This window comes from Ochotona curzoniae, unplaced genomic scaffold (genome assembly GCF_017591425.1).
Source record: "Ochotona curzoniae isolate NIBS_2020 unplaced genomic scaffold, NIBS_Ocur_1.0 contig_4514, whole genome shotgun sequence".
NCBI classification, from domain to species: domain Eukaryota; kingdom Metazoa; phylum Chordata; class Mammalia; order Lagomorpha; family Ochotonidae; genus Ochotona; species Ochotona curzoniae.
The window spans coordinates 5377952-5399059 of NW_024466312.1; the positions used below are offsets into that span (position 1 = coordinate 5377952).

The following is a 21108-nucleotide window of genomic DNA, read 5'->3' on the forward strand; positions in this document are numbered from 1 at the left end:
TTAGCCCTTAACACAGTAACCCTTACAGTTATATGTGGGTGTTTGACAAATTAACACTGATTGTGACCTGATCCAGAAGCGAGCTGATTGGCACTGTGGCATGCTCATCATGCTCCTTAGGACTGACATTTCCTGAATATCTGAATACCTATTCAGTGCCTATGTGAGCTGAGAATTAAAACAATTAACAACAACAAAAACCGAATTTTCTGTCTGAAAACCCTTTTTTTTATTAAGATAAGTAATTAGCAGTCTCACTGGCTTTTAGAAGATATAAATATTCTTTACTTATATTAATAATTTTTTTTAAATCCTTGAAACTAACAGCAGAAAACCAGCAAAAAAGATATTAACAAATTCCATTAAAAGCTAATATTAAATAATAATGCATTACAAATGCTAAAAAAAGTTATTCTAACATTGTTTTTAAAATAGCTGATATGCAAATTCAAATTCTACTTAGTGACTCCCCCCTATAGTTTTCTTTTCAATAGTAGTGACTCTTCCAACTCTTTATCATACACTGTCAACAATGCTACAACATTATAAAACTACTCATATTCTAGAAATAATAAGTAAGATATATTAATTAGGAGGGCTGTTATGAGGCTAACAGTAAGAACCGCTATTTACTAGACAATTCTCTTCAAAATCTATTCCAGATTGAAACTTGGTAATACCTGAAATGTTCTTGGGATTCCTCCAGTGTTGTAGTGAACTATTAGGCTGATTTTATTCTCTTTCTCCACAATCTCAAAGGATCCTTCTTTCCATTTTGTAATTCCAGTTTGCATACTTCGAATTCTGATAGGACCGTGTATCTTCAGAGGAGACATACTTCCTTTAAAAATAAATTTGCTTCTAGCCAAAATAAAAAGCAAAAATACACCTTCACCTGACAGGTTCTAAGGGAAGAAAAATAAAGTAAAAAGTCACAATCTACTAGTGATTAAAATAAAGTATAAAAATTGCTTAATGAATCAAATCTGTCCCTTATCCCATTTTAGTAAACCAGTCTCAGAAAGCATCCCGTGCATCTGGATAGCACATGGAAAAGGAAAACCGAAGCAGGCACAGGCAACTCAGTGATGGCATCTCGCCACGTGTATTTCTCTCTCCATGTGCTCCTTTCTTTATCATATGCCTAATACCTGTGTCAATGAACACGTAAATTTTGCCCTGTTGCTGTCACTAAAGACATGTCAACTAGAAATAAGATTCCATTGGAACACTGATTCTTCTGTTTTCTCATGAATAACAATGGGTTTTGAATTATGAATAAAAGTTTTATTATTGACCCCATTTCTTACAGTGGTGCTCCTCCCCAAAAGCAAAGTTCCCTAATAATCTCACGATCAGCAGTGTGAGCATAGCCACATGTACAGAACAACCAAATGCATAAAACTTTTGAAATAATGAAGTTGGACTATCCCTCAAAAATTTGAGGAAAAACCATTTAATCTCTATGGAAAACAAAGTCTGTTACCCCTTTTGTACACTGAACATTACCAATCCTAGAAAAATAATCTTTACCAATTTTACCTTGCCTTTCAGAAATACTCAGGCTCTTCGACTGTTTTTTGTTTTGTTTTGTTTTGTTTTGTTTTGTTTTGAAAAGACAGAGTTACACAGAAATAAAGAACAAGAGACAGACATCTTGGCCTTCCATCTACTAGGTCACGCCCCAGGAACTTCATCCAGGTCTCCCACAAGGGTGCCAAGGGTCCAAACAGTTGGGACATTTTACACTATTTTCCCAGGCCACCAGCAGGGAGCTAGATCAAGAGCTAGATCAAAAGTTTAATAGCCAGGACACAAACTAGCACCCACATGTTAGTGCACAGGTGGCAGCTTTACCCACTACAGCACGCCATTGACACTGATTGAATTTCTGCTTTTTTAAAAAAAGGTTTATTTATTATTACTACTATTATTTTTTTGGAAAGGCAATTCAGATTTACAGACAGGAGAGAGACAGAAAGATCTTCTGTCCACAGGTTCAAACCCCAAATGATCACAACCAATCAGAAGCCAGGAGTCTCCTCTGGGTATCCCATGTGGGTGCAGTGTTCCAAGGCTTTGGGCCAACCTCCACTGTTTTCCCAGGACACAAGCAGGAGCTGGATGGGAGGTGGAACAGCCAGGGCAAGAACTGAACCAGCACCCAAATGAGATTCTGGTGCTTACAAGGTGAAGATTTAGCCATTGAGCCATCGTGCCGAGGCCGACTGAACTTGTAATACCTAAAAATGACTTATAGTTATAATGACATGACTACGACTTTTCAAGCCAGCTTTATCAAAAGATGGTGTATTAATAACATAATATTAATAGGAGAGAATTTTACGAAAGGTTGCTATACATACACACACATAAGCAGTTATCTAAAACTGCCAAACCAAATTTTATTTATATCACTTTCAAACTTCTGAAACAAATTCTGGCTTATAGCTTAAACAGCTAAATTTTACTTCTGTACAAACAGCTGAATTAGAAAAGGTAATCTGCTAAAGGACAGAATTCTGGGTCTTGAAATTAGGAGACAGCGATGTCACTAATTTATATCTTACCTTCTCTAATGATTACTCAACCACAGAATAGTAAAAGCAAACGCTGTTGTGTTTGCAGAATGAAATGAGGTCACATGAGATATTCAGCAGGTAGCAGTTATTAATATTAATGAGCTAGCATCTATTTTCTAAATTTTAATCCTTATCTGTAATTTTTCCTGCAAAAATTTCAGTAAAACTGCCTTAATCCTGGCAGGTTTTTTTCCACCAAAAGATTTATTTATTTTTATTGGAAATAAAGAACAGAAAGGCAGAAAAACCTTCCATCTGCTAGTTCATACCCCAAGTGGCCACAACAGCTGAGCAGATCCAAGCTAGGAGCCAGGAGCTTCTTCAGGGTCTCCCACATGGGTACAGAATCCCAATGCCTCGAGCCAGACTCTACAGCTTTCCCAGGCCACAAGCAGGGAGCTGGAAAGGAAGTAGAGCAGCTGGAACTAGAACTGGCACCCATATGGGATCCTGGAGCATGCAAGGCAAGGACCCTAGCCACTAGGCTACCACGCTGGGCTCCCTATTTTTTTTTTTTTAAATTGGAAAGTCAGATATTCAGAGAGGAGGCAAGACAAAGAGGAAGATCTTCCGTCCAATGATTTATTCCCCAAGCAGCCACATCAGCCAGAACTGTGCCAATCTGGAGCCAGGAGCTAGGAGCCTCTTAGCCCCAAGGCTTTGGACTGTCCTCAACTGCTTTCCCAGTCACAGGCGGGGAAATGGATGGGAAACAGGGCTGCTGGGACATGAGTACAATTTGGAAAACCAGTACCCATATAGGGCCCTGGTGCATGCAAGGCAAGGACTTAAACAAGTCAGGCTACTGCACCAGGCCTAGCTTTTTTTTTTTTTTTAAATAAAGACTTATTTATTTGTTTGAAATGCAGAGTTAATAGAGAAAGCATAAAAAAAATAGATCTTCCATCTGTTGGTTCATTCCCTAGATGCACAAAACAGGCAGTGCTAGGCTATACCAGGCAGGGCCTGAGCCAGGAGCTTGAACTTTACTTCAATCTCTCATACAGGTGCTGGGGCCCAGAGGCTTCCACTGTTTTCCCAGACACATTATAGAGAGCTGAACTGGAAGTGAAACAGCTGGGACACAAGGAAAATAGGCATTGCAGGCAGCAGCTTTGCCGCTATACCACAACACTGGCCCCAGACCTTAATAAATGTTAACAGTGGTTATCAACTCAGTTGCCTACAGGGCTAGGCTGACTACAGAAATGACTTAGGCAAAATATGAACAATTGTTCTGATTGTTACTATGTAGAAATGGTGAACCTCATACTGCCAAACAGATTTCTAAGAAGGGAAATAAAGACATACAAGCTATTATTCAAAAAATGTCCATTTTTCAGGACGAGCACTGTTACAGCAAGCTAATCCTCTGCATGTAGTACCAGCATCCCATATGGGAACCAGTTCATGTCCCAGCTGCTCCACTTCAGACCCAGCTCCATGAGTACAATTTGGAAAAGGAAAAGAAGATGGCTCAAGTCCTTAGGACACGGCACCCATGTGGGAGACCTGGAAGAAGCTCCTGGCTTCGGATCTGCTCAGCTCCAGCCCGTGTCACCACTCGGGGAGTGAATCAACAGATGAAAGCTTTTTCTCTGTCACTACTTTCTAAATCTGCCTTTCCAATAAAAATAAATAAATCTTTTTAAAAATCAACCAAAGTAACAAAAATCATTACACTTTATAGACCATCTGTTAATATGACATTTTGCTTAATCTAAGAACTACACAAGTTGAGGCTAACGATGCACAAGTGTACCCCTTTTCCATAATTAATAATGTGGTTTCATTGTCTGGGAATGTCCTTGAATTTTTTTGCAGGCTGCCTCTCAGTACTACAAAAAATACAATTTTCTTTTTCTACTCCTTGTCTTTACCTTCCTCCTGAACTATGGGTATTGGACAGGAGAAGGGAAGGTCAGCAGAAGCCTGTCAGTTCTACTCCCACAAACCTTTCAGACAGCTTGATACCAAATACAGACCGAATCACATCCCTCTCCTCCATCACGCCATTTAACAGCTCCCCACCATCCTCACAATGAAACCCTACCTCACCAAAATGACCAGGGCCCTTCATCATCCAGGCCCTGCTTTCCACAGCATGCCCAAGCAGATGTTCACGCCTAGTCACCTTAATGATTTCTAATCTCTCCCAAGACCTGCATGTTCTTCTTTTTATTTATTTATCTTAAATTGGAAAAGCAGATAAACACAGAAAGAAGGAGAGACAAAGAGAAAGATCTTCTGTCCACTGGATCATTCCACAAATGGCCACAATGGCCAAAGACGAGCCAATCCAAAGGCAGGAGTCAGGAGCCTCCTCCCGGCCTCCTGCATGGGTGCAGGTTCCCAAGGCTTTGAGGCATCCTTTAACTGACTTCTCAGGCCACAAGCAGGGAGCTGGATGGGAAGTGTAGCAGCTGGGACTAGAATTGGCACCCATATGGGATCCTAGCCAACAAAAGGCTATTGTGCAATACCCAAGACCCACATGTTCCCATACCACTCACTATATCTTCGTACACACTGAGGTTATGTGTAGAAAATTTTCGTGTTTCCTCACCTGTAATCTTTTAAAATTTATTCCCAAGCTCTAAAATCAAGGTCAATTTCAGCTATAACCCTCTTTAAGAAACCTTTATTGGCTTCCTTTCACTTGTTCTCTCCCCGATTCATGAGAACATTTAAGTCCTTTTCTAGCCTCCCTTTGTTCTCTGTGCTCAGTTACATCAATTGTAGCACACTGTATTATAAAGTGTTTATTTCTTTGTCTCTCTAGACTTTGTTATCTGAAAACAGAAAACACAAAATTCTCTACAATTATTACACAAAGATTCTCTTTAATCTCTGCATTCCTCACCAGGACAGTGTCTGACACCCAGCAAACAAAAACATATTATTCAAGAATAATGAACAAATCAGCACTATCAATTTTATTCAATTTGCTGTTAGAATATACAGAAGCTGATATAAAACTTCCTTTGTGTGCCCAGCATGATGGCTCAGTGGCTAAAACCTCACCTCGTATGCGCTGGGATTCCTTATGGGTGCTCCTGTCCTAGCTGCTCCACTTCTCATCCAGCTCCCTGCTTGTGGCCCGAGGAAGGCAGTAGAGGATGGATTAAAGCCTTGGTACCCTATACCCATGCAGGAGACCCAGAGGAGGCTCCTAGCTCCTTGCTTTGGATGGGCACAGCTTCAGCCATTGGTGGCCACTTGGGACAGAAAATCTTTCACTCTGTATATCTGCCTTTCTGATGAAAATAAATAAATCTTAAAAGAAAAAGAGCCTTCCTTTGTATGGTAAACATAGGGCTATAACTACTAAATCCTTCACAAGAGGACTGCCACTATTATATTGCAAATAGCTCATCTTTTGAAGATATCACAGTTTTTCCCAAGTGTATTTCAACTCCACTAACTGCAAAGCTGCTCTGATACATTAAGAACTCAATGAGGGTGGGAAATTGGGTGGGCCTTCTCCCTTAATACCTCCCTTTAAACATGAAGGTAACAATATGGAAAACATACTAGTATTATCCACTTTCCTGTAGCCCTTGAACTTTCTTACCCTAATTAACTATGTAAAGATTGTCAAAATAAAATTTTATATATTAAAAAAAAAGAACTCAATGGGAAAAAAACACCATTTAAGCATAAGTTACAGAATACACTATCTAAAAATCAGCAGACCTGCCCACCTGAGATTCTTGTTACTGCTCAAAGAAGAAACTCCCTATGAAGAGTCGTAGCTCTTCATTTTTCCTTATGTGTCATTATTGGTTAAGGTGTCAGAATAAACAGGAATATAAACGCATCACCATACTATTTGCCTTCCATACAAATGTAAAAATCAGTGACCTTATACTTGTCGAACATATTATTTAATAAAACTTAGAGATGAAGATTTCAGGTTAGAGTGTATGATAAACTTATTATTGGGTACTTCTGTTTTTTTTTTTTTTTCCTTAATTCTCTATGCTTCCTAATCATTTTCACAAAGTTTTGGTTAATCATAACATTTTACTTCAGATATTGAGCATTTTTAAAATTTTTTCTACTAGCAATCTCCTTCCTCGGGAAAAAACCCAAAGGATTCAATACACAAATTTAGCAGAAACTATATCATAAAACTTTCTCTCTCTGTGCTTCTGCTGAGTCCTTTCTCTGATTCTGTACTAAATGGATTGTCACTGCTGTATGCTCATCATATTATCAGGACTTGCCCTACTTAGTAGAGAGAAAAAAAGCCATTTCTTTTTCAGTATTAAGTATGATCTGGGAATTGTCAAGCTTTCAATGGATCCAAGACAAGCATTCTCTTATCAAAGCATCAAGAAGAAAATGAAGGATAATCAACATGAAGTTATTCCTCCTTCCCTTAAATCTCATCAGTTACTAAAAATTCTGTTCAACGGTGAGCGTTCCACAAAAGTTCAATCAATTACATGAGGCAAAAATGCTTCTAACCCTTATCTATTTGTTTAAACGCTCACAGTTTGGGTACCCACTTGGAAACATCTTTATCCAGAGGACATTTCTTGGTGGAGAAGGCATGCTAACGCATAAAACTACTACTACAAAATAAACACAGAAAACCAGCAACTCTTTCTAATTTGCATGCTCTTGTTAGAAACCCATTCAAAACAAAACTATTACTTACTTTTCAGTGACTTTTACTGAAAAACTCTATAACCCTATGTAATAACCATTCACCTTTATTCTGATCCTGTGTCAAAGGCAATGGAGTCCAGCCCAGCTCGACAGTCTAGTCTTGGGACCCTGCACCTGCATAGGAAACACGGTGGAAGCTCCTGGCTCCTGGCTTCAGATTTGCTCAGCTCCAGCCTCTGTGACCTCTTGGGAAGTGAACTATCAAAGGGAAGATCTTTCTCTCTGTCTCTCCTCCTCTCTGTATAGCTGCCGTTCCAATAAAATAAATCTTTAAAAATAATAACAAACGCAATGGACTGTTCCTGGGAAACTACTGATATTTTGCAGTTAAGCCAGTTCTCCAGGAGCCATCAATTCAGCTAAAGAAAATATAAGTGTTCCTTTTTAAAAGATTCCAATACACAAAATTACAATGCAAAAAAAGAAGAATGTGATCAGCTATATAATAATAACTCCTTGACTATTTAAAAGTCACTTGCTTTAAGTATTTAAAACCACACGTTTTAAGTATTTAAAACATGAAAAGCAGCACACAGAGGGAACTTTAGGAATACATTTGCAGTGTAAAATGAGGACTACCAGAAATTGCATCTTGATCAATTTGGGTCTAGGTCTATCCCTGCTACATTCTCTAATTAACAAGTCTATGTAAAGGAGTATATCCTTTGTTAACTTTATAAGCACTGTTAGATAGTGACACCTTAAGTTTTAAAACACCACTTCCATGAGTTGTTGATACAAATTTAAAAAGGCAGGTAAACTTACTACTTTCACTTTTCTTTTGAAACTTCTGGAAACTTTCTTTCAGGTCCTAAATACCTCTCACTGCCTACTAAATTCTTCAATATCTACTTTAAACTCTTTTGCTCACTTAATAAACAAACAAACAAAATCCCCTACTGAGCTAACCCAGACTGAAGGCAGCACTAGTAGAGATGGATATGTGAGAATGAGGTTCCCAGACTTCCAAATTTATGTTCTGCCACCATTTGCAGGTAAGGAATCTTAACACTAACAGTAACTTCACTCTCATCCACCCAAAATCCAGTCTTTTCATTCCTATTACTCAAATTCATCACTGCAGCTATTATCTCACAAATATTTATTATGTAACAACTACTACTTTCCATTTAATTTTCACAAGAATCTCAAGAGATATGGGTTACTGTTATCTCTATGTTAGAGGTGAGGAAACTGAAGATTAATGAGATTAATTTATTCAGACAGCATCAGCCAAACACCAAGTTACATCTAATACAAGAACCTAAAATTTTTTTGAAGATTTATTTATTTTCAGAGGGCAGGCCTGGTGGGGGTTATTGTGGGTCGTTCCAACTAGGCTGCAGCTCCCACTGATTTGTGTGAGGGCCGAGTGTGTGCTGGGCAGAATCAGGCTGGACTGCAACACCCATTGGTTCCAGTGGAAGACAGAGCAGGAAACAGAACCAACCTAGCAATTGCAACCACCAACTATTGCGGGCGATGGACTGTGCTAGGCCCTGCACTTTCCAAGTACACACAAGAATCAGGTCTGGGATCACTTCAGTAAAGTGTCTTTGGGGATCTCCCCATTTGAACTGCTGGACTCAGAACCCCAACCATGAAAAGACAGAGGACAAAACAAATCAACCAACTACCCCAGCCATATATTGGCAGTGAAAAACTGGGCAAACTGAGACTCTAAGATGAACTATGTCAATCAGTGGATTCTTCAGTGACCTCATCGTGATTGGAATGGTGAGCAGGCAGCAATTCAGAACTGTTAAACTATCAAAACCACTTGAGCAAGACCTTGGAGCATGCCCCACATCAGGGACCTGGGATGGGTGGGAGACTGGGTGGGGCTCTCCCTTTATCTCCCCCTTTTCCCCAGATACAGGGAAAAAAAATGTGGAAATAATAGGTTTACCCACTTTCCTGTAGCCCTTGAACCTCTGTGCCCTAATTAACGATATAAAGACTGTCAAAAATAAAAAAATATATAAAAAAGATTTATTTATTTTGATTTGAAAGGCAGATATACAGAGAGGAGGAGAGACAGAGAGGAAGATCTTCTGTCCATTGATTCACTCCCCAAGTAACGGCAATGGCCAGAGCGGTGCCAATCTGAAGCCAGGAGCCCAGAGCCTCTTCTGAGACTCCCACACAGGTCTAGGGTCCTAAGGCTTTGGACCATCCTAGATTGCTTTTCCAGGCCACAAGCAGGGAGCTGGATGGGAAGCGGGGCCACAGGAATCAGAATAGGTGTCTATGTGGGATTCCTGTGCGTTCAAGGTGAGGAGCTTAATCACTATGCTATTGCGGCAGTCCCAAGAACCTACATTTTTAACCACTACCACAGTTCATCCTCTTCACTAAATCATGGCCATCACTTTTTATTCTCTGGTGTCAGGATTTTCCCACCCCACCAACAAATCCTTTGCATTACAATGCCCTGTCCAAACAATTACTCCACCAACCTGCACTTGCTAGTTGTCTCCCCTCCCTAAAAAGAGGGAGAAGGCATGATACAGACACAGAACTTGTGTACTCCAACAGAATAAAAGCATTTGATAATACCAAGTACTTGCTACCAATGCTAACTCCCTTTCCAACAAATAGCTCATCACTACCTAGAAAATAAGTTCAAATACCTGCTTCCTATTTCCTACTTCCTATTTTTCAATCCTAATACTATACAATATACAAACAATACAACTGCAAAATCACCTTCATAATCTAAGTATGAAATGTACTGCATTGTCTATTTACGTTGGTCTCAAAGTTCAATCTGTTGTTAGAACAGACAAACCACTACACTGATTTTTCAAGGGCTTTTTTTTCTTAAAGACCCATAAAGCAAATGCACAAAGGACATAAAATCAGTGATACAGCAAAAATTAAAAAGTAAAAGCAAGTTAGTGTTATGAGTGAAAGAAGGAAGTTGATATAAAGTTTATTTCTAACTGATACAGTTTAAAAGCTGAATGATTTTATAAGAATGTCAACATTATCCAAAGTCAGAAAACCCTTTTTCTCTTACATGTGCCTTAATCTGTCTGCACAACAAAAATATTGGTCAAATGTTAAGAATAGAAGCTGGTGTTTGTCAAACGCACAATGGTTCTTACAAATTCCAGTCTTGCTATTCAGTTAATTTATTCTTGAGAAATAAAATAGAATAATCACTAACATATATTCTAGTAGGAGACAAACTTAAAGAATCACACAGGTTAAATACACAACTACAAGTTATGAAAAATGATAAAAAGCAAAATGCAAGTCAAGAGTGGAACATCAGGTGGGGCAGTGGGATAGACAGCAGGGAACAGCAGAACAAACAAACAAACAAAAAAAACCCAACTCTGAAAAAGAACCAACAGCAACTTATGCCAAAAACTGGAGCTGGAACATAGTGCTGCTGGAACAGGCCAGGCAAACAGAACAGCACATATAGAGGCCCTGAAAGTTGGTGTGGCCAGGGAAACCAAGAGCAATGTGGCTCATGTGTAGTGAGGAGAATGCAACGCAAAGCTAAGGAAACACACAAGAACCCAGGGATGCAGTCCTGTGGACCACAGTGAGGATCTTGACATTTTATCTGAAATTTAATGTTAGCAACAGGCTATCCACTGAAGGGTTTCAAGCCAAGAAACTGACACTTAATAACTGGGTAAAATAATAACTGGCAAAGAGTGAGAATGGAAGAAAATAGGGCAACCAAAGAGGAGCATGTTGAAGTTGCTCATCTTCCAGTAACAATTACTGCCTATTGACCATTCACTATGTGCCATGTGCTTAACCAGGCTATTTCATTAAATCCTCACGCCCCAGTAAGGTGAGGATTCCTATTGGACAAGTGAGAGTACTGAGAGTCAGACATCAAATGGAAAAGGGCTGTGGCTTGAGCTAGAAAGTGACAGTGATTGTGAAACTGGTAAAGAAATAGATATATTAGAAGTAAAACACAACTTGGAAAGAACAGGACATGTGGGACAAGGACCAAGTCAAGAATGCTAAGTTTCCTGCCTTGTGTAAGTAGCCAAATGCATGTTGCCATTGACGGAAATGGAAAACGTAGAATAGGGGTCCGGAGAGGAAGGACAAGATTTTGTCCAGATGTCAAATAGATGGTTGAATATTTAAATACGAATTGAAAACGTAAGACATCAAAAATAAAGTCTTACGACATCCACAAATACGTGCGATGTAAAGCTTAGGGAGAAATGGAAACGCACAAGAGAACTTAGAACCAGAGGCCAAGTATCCATTTTACTTGACTGATACCTAAGAGAAAGGATTACTTTGTATCGCAGGGTTTCCCAGCTCTCCTTCAACTTTCCGCACAGTGCAACACTACTTATGAGCTTCTGCCTCTGGCGAGATTAGATCTCTTGTACCCAGTTAGGAAATGTCAACAGTCCCTCTGGGCTCCAATCTAGCACTGAACTTTACGCAACTGCACCCGCATCCACAGCTCCAACAACTATCAACACTCCAACGACTATCAACACTGCAGATAACACTCAAGCATAGACTAGGTCTCCAGCATTCTCGCCACTCCCCCTTAGCACTTCAAGTCAGGGAGCCGCCGCGTTTACACCACATGGCAATGGGAAAAGGATTATCCAGAAACCACTTCAGAACACAGGACTCGGGCGCCAATGACAACCTCCTTTCCCGAATGACAGGTTCGATCTGACGGCTAGAGAATGGAAGCAACCAAAGACACTACCAAAACCAACACTGACGCCTGTGAGTGAAGGATGACTGGGTGGAGGAAGGCCAAGAATGATCATCTGAGTGAGGGGCATGTCCACACGGCCACACAAGTCAGCCAGGGAGACGGCAGGCCTCCCTGGAGGTGAGGGACGAGCGGAGAACGCCGAAAGCCCGAGACACAGATGAAGAGGGTCCGGGTTGGGGTACGCAGGGAGCCGGTGTCAGTCCAGGCGGGTCAGAGGCGCGGGGAGGCCGGCGGGGGGACACCCGAGGGAGCTCCCAGAGCCGCCGGCGCGGCGGCCCCAGGGGCAGCCGGGCGAACTCCACGAGCGGGAACGCCGAGTGGGCGGGGGTGGGCGGACCGCACCGGGCAGCCAGGGACAGACAACGGCCCCACCGAGGAGCCGCCCCCGCTTCTTACCTGTGCCAGAGGCCGGAGCTCCCGACGCGCCTGCCGAGAGCACGGAGGCCACGCGGAACGGCGAGAGCCGGCACAGAAGACCGAAAAAAAAAAAAACTCCGGGCCCGAAGGAGCCAGGCCGCTCGCTCCCCCTGGGTAGGGAGGGCAGCTGATGGCGGGAACTATGACCACACGCAAACACGTACGCAAGCACGCACGCACGCACACTCGCCGCGCCCCAAGGCCGGCGCCTGCGCGATAGCCCGCAAACTCCGCCCCTACGCCCACCCCATTCGCCTTCGCCACGCCCCAGCACCCAACGAGGCCCGGACCAATAGCCGTGACCGCAGTACGCATGCGCACCCTCACCTCGCTACCTTGCGTCCTCCCACCATTTCCTCCTCAGGCCAATCGGGCATGCGCGGTACTCGTCCTAGAGGGCCTGTCTTGCTTTTCCCGCCCTTCCCTGGTTTCCGTGGAGCGGCAGAGTTCACGCCTCTGTATGTGAGGGAGGCGAGGAGTAGTCGGCCACCGACACCTTTCTAGTCTCAAAACTAAAGGGGCAAAGGACCGCACTTTCTCGGGGACTGTGAACCCGGCCGAGGGCTAGGAGGCGGGAAGAAGCTGTGTGGGCGGGGTCAGGGGTGAGAGGTCAGAGGGCCGCGGCGGGAGGCGGAGCGAGCCGGAGGCGGATGGCGGCGGCTCCCCATCTTCAGCGGCTGAGGCGTTGAGATCGCGACGCGGTCCGGCGCGTCTGGCGGAGCAAGGCGAGCGTCGGGCGCTCCCAACATGCACAGCCTGGCGACGGCTGCGGTGAGTGCCTGAGCCGCGCGGCCCGAGGAGTCCCGGTCCTGGTGCCCTCGGCCCGCGAGGCCCCGGCTGCCCTTCGCCGTGGGCGAGCCCGGCCTGGCGTCTCGGAGCCCGCGGCCTCCTGCGCGGCGCGGCGCGTTCCTGCTGGGCGGCGGGGCCTGCGCCGCGCGCCCAGCTCCGAGCGCCTCCCTCGCGGGCCCGGGCGGGCCGGTCAGTGACGGAGGGTGCCGGCCGGCGGTTTCTGGGGCCCTCGGGTGCCGAGCTCGCCGCGGGGAGGAGAGGGCTGCCGGCTCACACCGCTGGCCTCCACAAGGGCACCGTGGCTGCCTCTGAGCTCACATTTCAAACCTTTGTCGCGCATCTTGTAACGAGGAAGGCGGAGCGTGTCCGAAGGAACCCCAGCATCTAGCTTATAAGTCTTGGTACCTCGCCATGGCCCTCGAGGCCTCGAGGGAGCTGTCCTTGCCCCGCGTTGACAGCTAAACTTTGTGGCACCTGCTCCGCTGGCCGGCTCTTCAACAGGTGTGCTTGCTGTTCTCTGCCTGGACTGTCCTGCCTCACACTCTTAGACACACGATGTGAATTTAACGGGTTCATCTTTCCCCAGACTTCCACCTTTCATCCGCCGTTTGTAACCGCTTTGACTAGAACAGCTTTTACAGAACCTGATGTATAGTTAGTGTCTCCTTGTCTCTTTAGGAGTTAGCACATTACCTGATACAGGGTAAGAATTCAAGGCCATTGCTGGTTCAAAGAATTTAGTTGTTTGGGTTTGCTCACTGAGATCCAATGGGAACACACTCCTCTGAAGGCCAAGTTCACTTTGTTTCACCAGGGAGATGCGATTTAAGGATAGTAAGGTACTGAGAGGGCAGTGTGTGGGGGAAACACCAAAAATTTGCCTTAACTTTGTAGAAAGTGAAAAATTTGAGGTGAAGGGGCCTTAGCAATGAGAAGATGTGGCTTAGTGAGATGTGGTCTCTTTCATTTCCAGGGTCGGTACTGTCACTGTCCCCTTTCACCATGTGTCTGTAGCTGTTCACATTGGAGATCTTTCATCTCTGTTAGGCAGTTGTCATTTCCTGGCTCTTTTGTTCTTTCTGGATTATGCATAGAATTTAGCAAGAAGCAATTGCACGATGAGGGTGCTGCTGGTAGAGAAGCAGCAGGAGAAATGAGGGACTTCTAGCGTTGGCTGGCCCAATCTTCCAAGTTGGACCAGGTCTTCCTCCCTCTTTCTACCTTTGTGGCTCCTAAAACGCTGTAGCCATATGATTCGCTTTCAGCTAGCTAACTAGCTAGCTAGCTAGAGAAATAATAGCAGTGATTTCAAGTGGGTGACAAGGTTTACTCCCGCTTTTAATACCTTGTTCCTAGATTCCAGCCTCAGCCGCTCTTTAATTCCTGCCTCAGTAAAGAACTATGGAAATTGTTTCGGGTTAACAGAGCTATTTTTTTGTTGTTGTTGTTGTTTTTTGTTTCTTGATGAATGTTAAGCTGATAAAACCTAGGGATGCCTTAGGAAGATGCATTTGATACACATTTAGAAAAAAAAATTCCTGGGGCATGTGTTGCAGCCTAGTGGGATAGCAGGTTAAACTGTCCACCTGTAGTGCTGGCATCTCATGCTAGTCCTGGTTCCTTTCTAATCTGCTCCAGCTCACTGATAATGCAGTGTGCCTGGGAGAGCAGCAGCAGAAGGCCCATGTGCTGGGGACCCTGCCACCAACATTGGAGACCAGGGTGAAATTCTGGGTTCCTAGTTTGGCTGGAGCCCACCCCTGCAGGTTGTGGCCACTGAGTGAATCAGCAAATGGAAGCTCTCTTTGTCACTCTAATTTCCAAATAAAGATATAAAATTTCAGGGTGAGCACTGTGGCACCGCAGGCTACTCCTCTGTCAATATCACTGGCAGCACGTATGGATGCTGGTTCATGGCCCTAGGTGCATCGCTTCTGATCTACCTCCCTGCTAGTGGCTGGGAAAAGCAACAGAAAATGACCCAAGTCCTTGGGCCCCTGTACCCATGTGACAGATCCAAAGGAAGTCACTGGCTACCAGCTTTGGGTCAGGTGAGCTCTGGCTGCTGTGGCCTTTTGGGGAATGAACCGATGGAGAGAAATCAATCAATCTCTCTCTCCCTTCCCCCCCCCCCTTTCTGCCCTCCACCCATCTCTGTTAATTCTACCTTTCAAATAATGAATTAACTAAATGCTCAAGCTTTTTTAAAAATTAAAATTTAGGGCCCGGCGCGGTGGCGCAAGTGGTTAAGGGTCCTCGCCTTGCACGCCCGGGATCCCATATGGGCGCCGGTTCTAATCCCGGCAGCCCCGCTTCCCTTCCAGCTCCCTGCCTGTGGCCTGGGAAAGCAGTCGAGGACAGCCCAAAGCTTTGGGACCCTGCACCCACGTGGGAGACCCGGAAGAGGCTCCTGGCTTCGGATCGGCATAGTATCGGCCCGTTGCGCTCACTTGGGGAGTGAATCATCGGACGGAAGATCTTCCTCTCTGTTTCTCCTCTCTGTATATCTGCCTTTCCAATGAAAAAATAATAAAAATAAATCTTTAAAAAAAATAAAATAAAATTTGGGCCTGGCCCATGGCCTAGTGGCTAAAAGTCCTCACCTTGAACGAGCTGGGATCCCACACTGGCGCTGGTTCTAATCCCAGCGGCTCCATTTTCCATCCAGCTCCCTGCTTATGGCCTGGGAAGGCAGTGGAGGACGGCCCAAGGCCTTGGGATCCGGCACCTGTGTGGGAGACCTGAAGGAGGTTCCTGGCTCCTGGCTTCAGATCAGCACTGCCACCAGCTGTTGCGCTCACTTGAATGAATCATTGGATGGAAGATCATTGCAATAAAAATAAATCTTTTTAAAATTTTGAATAAAATTTTAGAAAATTTATAGCAATTTCTGCTGTCAATTCTACTATCCCTAAACTCTTGTGTTCTTTTCACTTTATTTAATAACTCTTCCTTGCAGTTGTGATGGACTCCCAGATTCATCCTCATGGGCAATACAACGCCGTACACTTTTTTTTTAAGATTTATTTATTTTTTATTCCAAAGTCAGATATACAGAGAGGAGAGACAGAGAGGAAGATCTTCCATCCAATGATTCACTCCCCAAGTGAGCTACAACAGCCAGTGCTGCGCCGATCTGAAGCTGGGAACCAGGAACTTCCTCTGGGTCTCCCACTGGAGTGCAGGAACCCAAATCTTTGGGCCGTCCTCGACTACTTTCCCAGGTCACAGGCAAGGAGCTGGATGGGAAGTGGAGCTGCTGGGATTAGAACCAGTGCCCATATGGGATTCCAGGGCGCGAAGGTGAGGACTTTAGCCACTAGGCCACGCTGCCGGGCCCAACGCCGTACATTCTAAAGCAGAGGAAGGCCTGTGAAGATCAGTCAGTCAGATTCTAGCTGTAATGGCTAGAACTGGTCTGGTCCAAAGCCAGGAGCCAGAGGCTTTATGCATGGCTCCCAAAGGGGCACAGAAGCCCAAGCACTGCCACTTCCTCAGGCATGGTGGCAGGGAGCTGGATTGGAAGTGGAGAAGCTGTGGTTTGAACCAGCACCTAAATGAGATGCTATTACCACGGGGGGGGGGGGCAGCTTGACTCACTGAGCCACAGCACTAGCCCATAAATTCTTTTTTTTTCCAGCCCCATAGTTCTTCAGTTCACAGTTTTGTATGGCTTGTGAATGGTGTTATAAATATTCTAGTGGCCTTTGGCAGAAAATTGGTTCCTCGCTGCAGTTCTAAATTATCTAATTGACTGTTTCCACTTGAACCTCCTGTGGAAACTTTAGGGAAAATGCCTAACTTTTCTAACATATTTATTTTGTAAAAGCCTTTTTTTCTTTTCTTTTTTTTTTTTGAAAGCTCTGCAGAAAGGGAGAGACAACAAAGGCAGAGCAATCTTACATCCATCCACTTAATCACTCTCAAGTGGCCCCAACGGCTGGAGCTGGGTCATTACAGACCCAGGAGCCTGGAACTCCTTTGGTGTCTCCCACATGGTTGGCAGGGACCTGAATTCTTAGACCATCCTCTGCTTTTTGGGGCACGATGGCAGGGACCTAGACTGGAAGAAGTGTAGCTAGTACTAGAACTGTCCCTCCAATGTGGGGTGCCAGTGTTGCAAACAGTGGCTTAGCCTGTTGTACCACAGCCCTGGCCCCACTGAATTTTTAAAAATAAGTTTGAAAATGCCATCTGGCTCTTATAAATTTATTATACTAGTTAAGCTAATACTTCTGGAATGATTAGAAAGTATGTCTTAGGCCAGTGTTGTGACCTATTGGGTAAAGTGGTCACCTATGACAATGGTATCCCATGTGGACAATGGGTTGAGTCCTGACTGTTACATTCTTTGATCCAGCTTCTGCTAAAGCTCCTGAGGAAGTAGTAGAGGATGGTTCAAGTGCTTGGGCCCCTGTACCCAAGACCAGATGAAGCTTGTGGTTTCAGTATGGCTGTGAAACTGTTGGGGAGATACACATATGACTAATTTGTTTGACTTGAAAGAGCTGGGCACGGTGAGGGAGAGGTCTTCCATTCAGAGTTCACTCCCCAAATGGTCACAATGGACAGAGCTGGGCTGATCTAAATCCTGGGAGCCAGGTCTCTCAAGTGGGTACAGGGGCCTGAATACTTTGAGCCCTCCCAGGCCATTAAATGCAGGGAGCTGGATTGAGAGTGTAGCAGCCAGGACTCAAAGTGGTGTCCATATGGGTGGAACATTAGCCTGCTATGCCACTCTGCCAGCCCCTTCAAGTGCTTTAAAAAAAAAAACAAGAAAATGTCTTTAGGAGTGAGAATGTGCTGTGGCAGGTAAGCTATGACTTGGAACATATTTATTTGAGTATCTGGTTCAAGTCCTGGCTACTCTGCTTCAGCTTTGTGCTAATGTGTATCCAGCTGGATAACAGACAATGAATGTGGTGCTGGTGACCTGCTGTCATGTGGGAGACTTGGACTCTCTGTCTCTATCTCCCTACCTTTCAAATGGAAGGAAAATAAATTTATTATTATTTATTTTAGTTATTTGGAAGGCTTGGTTGGAGAGATCTTTCATCTGCTGGTTGAGTCCCCAAATGGCTGCAATGGTCATGGCTGGGCCAGACCAAAGCCAGGAAGCAACAGCTGCTTCTGGATCTGTCACGTAGGTGCAGAGTGCCTGGGCGATCTGCTGCTGCTTTCCCATGTGCATTAGCAGAGAGCTGCATCAGAAGTGGAGCAGCCTGAACTTGAACTGGTGTCCATATGGGTTCCCATATGAGATGTCAGTGTAATAGGTGGCAACTTTACCCACTGTATTACACTGCCAGACCTATGTATTTTTTTGAGTGTGGTTTCTTTGAATGCTGTCATCATTTCAATAGCACACTTGGGATAACAGCTCTGTGGATAAACCTGTTTCATGTTAGCAGAGTAGTTCCATTTATTCATTTTCAGATATAGATGATAGAAAAACAGCTATTGGGCCTCTGCAACTTAAATAAGTTATGGTACAGTTTAGCTATTGTCTGTTTAATAAAGTCATGATTCACCGATAAATCATTTTGTTTGCAGTGTATGAGCAAATATGGGTGTGTTTTATTTAACTTTTGAGTGTCTTTCTACTTATCACATTAAATATTGAACCCTTTCAAAGAGACAGAAGATCAACTATTAGTAGAAACCCTGGGTTTATGATGCTTGGAATTAGCTAGCGATGACTCATTTGGTGAAGGTCTTGCCTCTGTTGAGCATTTTTAAAAGAAATATTTGTAATCTTTTTCTATATGTGAAACATTAAGCAGAAAAGTTCCCTCCTAAATGTTGCTAAAATAAACATTCTACCATATCTACTAAAGGGACAAGTTACTGCATGATTATAATTAATGTACAGCAGAACATTTTTCTAATCTTGAAAGAATTGAAGAGGATATCTGATACTCTAAATCAAATGTTAGATAAATGACTTTGTTGTCAAGATAAGTAATGAATGATAATCTATCCAAATCCCATTGTTAAAGGGCTATTATGAGAGTATTAAATGAAAGATGCTGGCGGCGTCTTAAAAATAATTTTTCTTTTTTTAATTTTTAAAAATTTTATTGCAAAGTCAGATATATACAGAGGGGAAGATCCCTCCATCCAATGATTCACTGCCCCAGCGACCACAATGGCTGGAGCTGTGCAGATCCTAAACCAGGAATGAGGAGCTCTTCTGGGTCTCCCACGTGTGGGTTGGGTACAGGCTCCCAAGGCTTTGGGCCGTCCTCGACTGCCGTTTCAGGCCACAAACAGGGCTCTGGATGGGAATCGGGGCTGCCAGGATTAGAACTGGCACCCATATGGGATCCCAGTGTGTGCAAGGTGAGGACTTCAGCTGCTAGGTCACTGTGCTGGGCCCCAAGAAGTAATTTCTTCAACTCAGAAGAGTATTTGTGATTTTAATGGTAGGCCATTCCAGATTTGGTGATTCCAGAGAGAAGTAAACTGGAGTTCAAATGTGATTCTACCATATATTTATTGTCCACCTCAGTCATGTTAAACCTGCCATTACCTGCTTCCCTTTAGAAGATTGAGAATGACGTGAAGTAGTCTACAGTGCCTGGCACCTAGTATACCAATAAATCATAAGTAGCAGAGAGATAGAGAAAAGAGATCTTCCATCCACTGGTTCACTCCCCAAATGGCTGCAATGGCTGGAGCTAAGCCGGGGCAAAGCCAGGAACTTTGCTTTGTAATTTGGTGATCTGATTTTTTAAAAAAGATTTATTGTTATTCGAGAGGCAGACAAATAGAGAGAAGAAAATACAGAAATACCTTCCATCTGCTGGTTCAATCCCCAAGTGGCTGCAACAGCAGGAGCTGAACCGATCCTGAGCCAGGAGCTTGTCCCACATGTATGCAGGGTCCCAGGGCTTTGTGCTGTCCTCTCCTGCTTTCTCAGACCACAGGCAGGGAGATGTATGGGAATCCTTGGAGGAGCCAAAACATGACCTGGCATCCATATGGGATCCTGGCACGTGCAAGGTGAGGACCTTCAGCCACTAGGCTACCGTGCCAAGCACAATAATCAGATTCTTATTGAACCTATAGATCCATTGCAGGAAATCTGTTAATTGCCTGAAATGTGGAGATATTTGTATCTGCAGAAAAAGATAGTGGTTTTTTAGTAGTTTTTCAAAGTTGTTAGCCCCTGTTGTCCTTATTAGCATCCTGCTATTATTGTTTAGGATTTTGTTTTTTAGATTTACTTATTGAAAGGGGAAATGATACGATGGGAGACAGGGATGAGAGACAGAGATCTATCCTCTGGTTGACTCCCCAAATGCCCTTAAGAGCCAGGGCTATGGCAGACCAAAGCCAGGGATGCTGTCTGGTTTCCCACATAAGTGGCATGAATCCAAGTACTTGGACCATCATCCAGTGCCTTTGTGGGAGCATTAGAAGAAAGCTGAATTGAAAGCAAAGTAGCCAGGACTCAGACTGGCACTGAGACAAAAGGTGTGGCAGTCCTAAGCAGAAGCTTGGTTTGCTGCACTACAACACTTATGCATTAGTGGTTGCAAGTTGACCTTGTGGGTTCATGGGGAGGAGATGCGACCTGAAGAAATGGTGGGGACAGTGCTCTTTTGGCAACTGACAAAGTTTATTTCCAGGGTCTCAGTTTTTATACATTTCATGAAACAATGATTCAAACATGATTTCAGATCATGCCTAAGAACACAGAGACAACAAAGAAGCTAACAAAGCGACTTAGAGTTACTCAAACAGGGAATAGATAATACTGTCTGTCCTTGATTGACAGAGCACAGATGTCTGCCTATCTTCAGGGAGAGCACAAAAGCACATCCAAGGACTCACTGGGAGCAAGAGCACACTGTGGGTGAGAGGCCTTCCGCCTTCTCTTTCCTTCTCTTTTCAACAGGGTCCCATAGGCCT

The 21108-nt window shown here is 44.0% G+C and overlaps 2 protein-coding genes across 3 annotated transcripts in view; one reads left to right on the forward strand and one right to left on the reverse strand.

Annotated features, from left to right (window-relative positions):
* USP37 (ubiquitin specific peptidase 37) overlaps positions 1–12467 on the reverse strand; it is a 78042-nt gene extending 65575 nt beyond the window's left edge. Inside the window, exons 1-2 of the mRNA XM_040986514.1 lie at positions 12382–12467; positions 681–905 (exon numbers count right to left, since the gene is read on the reverse strand). Coding sequence (XP_040842448.1) covers positions 681–836 — 156 coding nt within the window. The 5' untranslated portion in view covers positions 837–905; positions 12382–12467. The remainder of the gene's footprint in view (positions 1–680; positions 906–12381) is intronic.
* A 380-nt stretch (positions 12468–12847) lies between these two features.
* CNOT9 (CCR4-NOT transcription complex subunit 9) overlaps positions 12848–21108 on the forward strand; it is a 33928-nt gene continuing 25667 nt past the window's right edge. The window contains exon 1 of one of the 2 annotated variants that reach the window (XM_040986515.1): positions 12848–13173. In XM_040986515.1, the coding sequence (XP_040842449.1) occupies positions 13150–13173 (24 nt within the window). In that variant the 5' untranslated portion in view covers positions 12848–13149. The remainder of the gene's footprint in view (positions 13174–21108) is intronic. The other variant, XM_040986516.1, reaches the window with a different exon arrangement.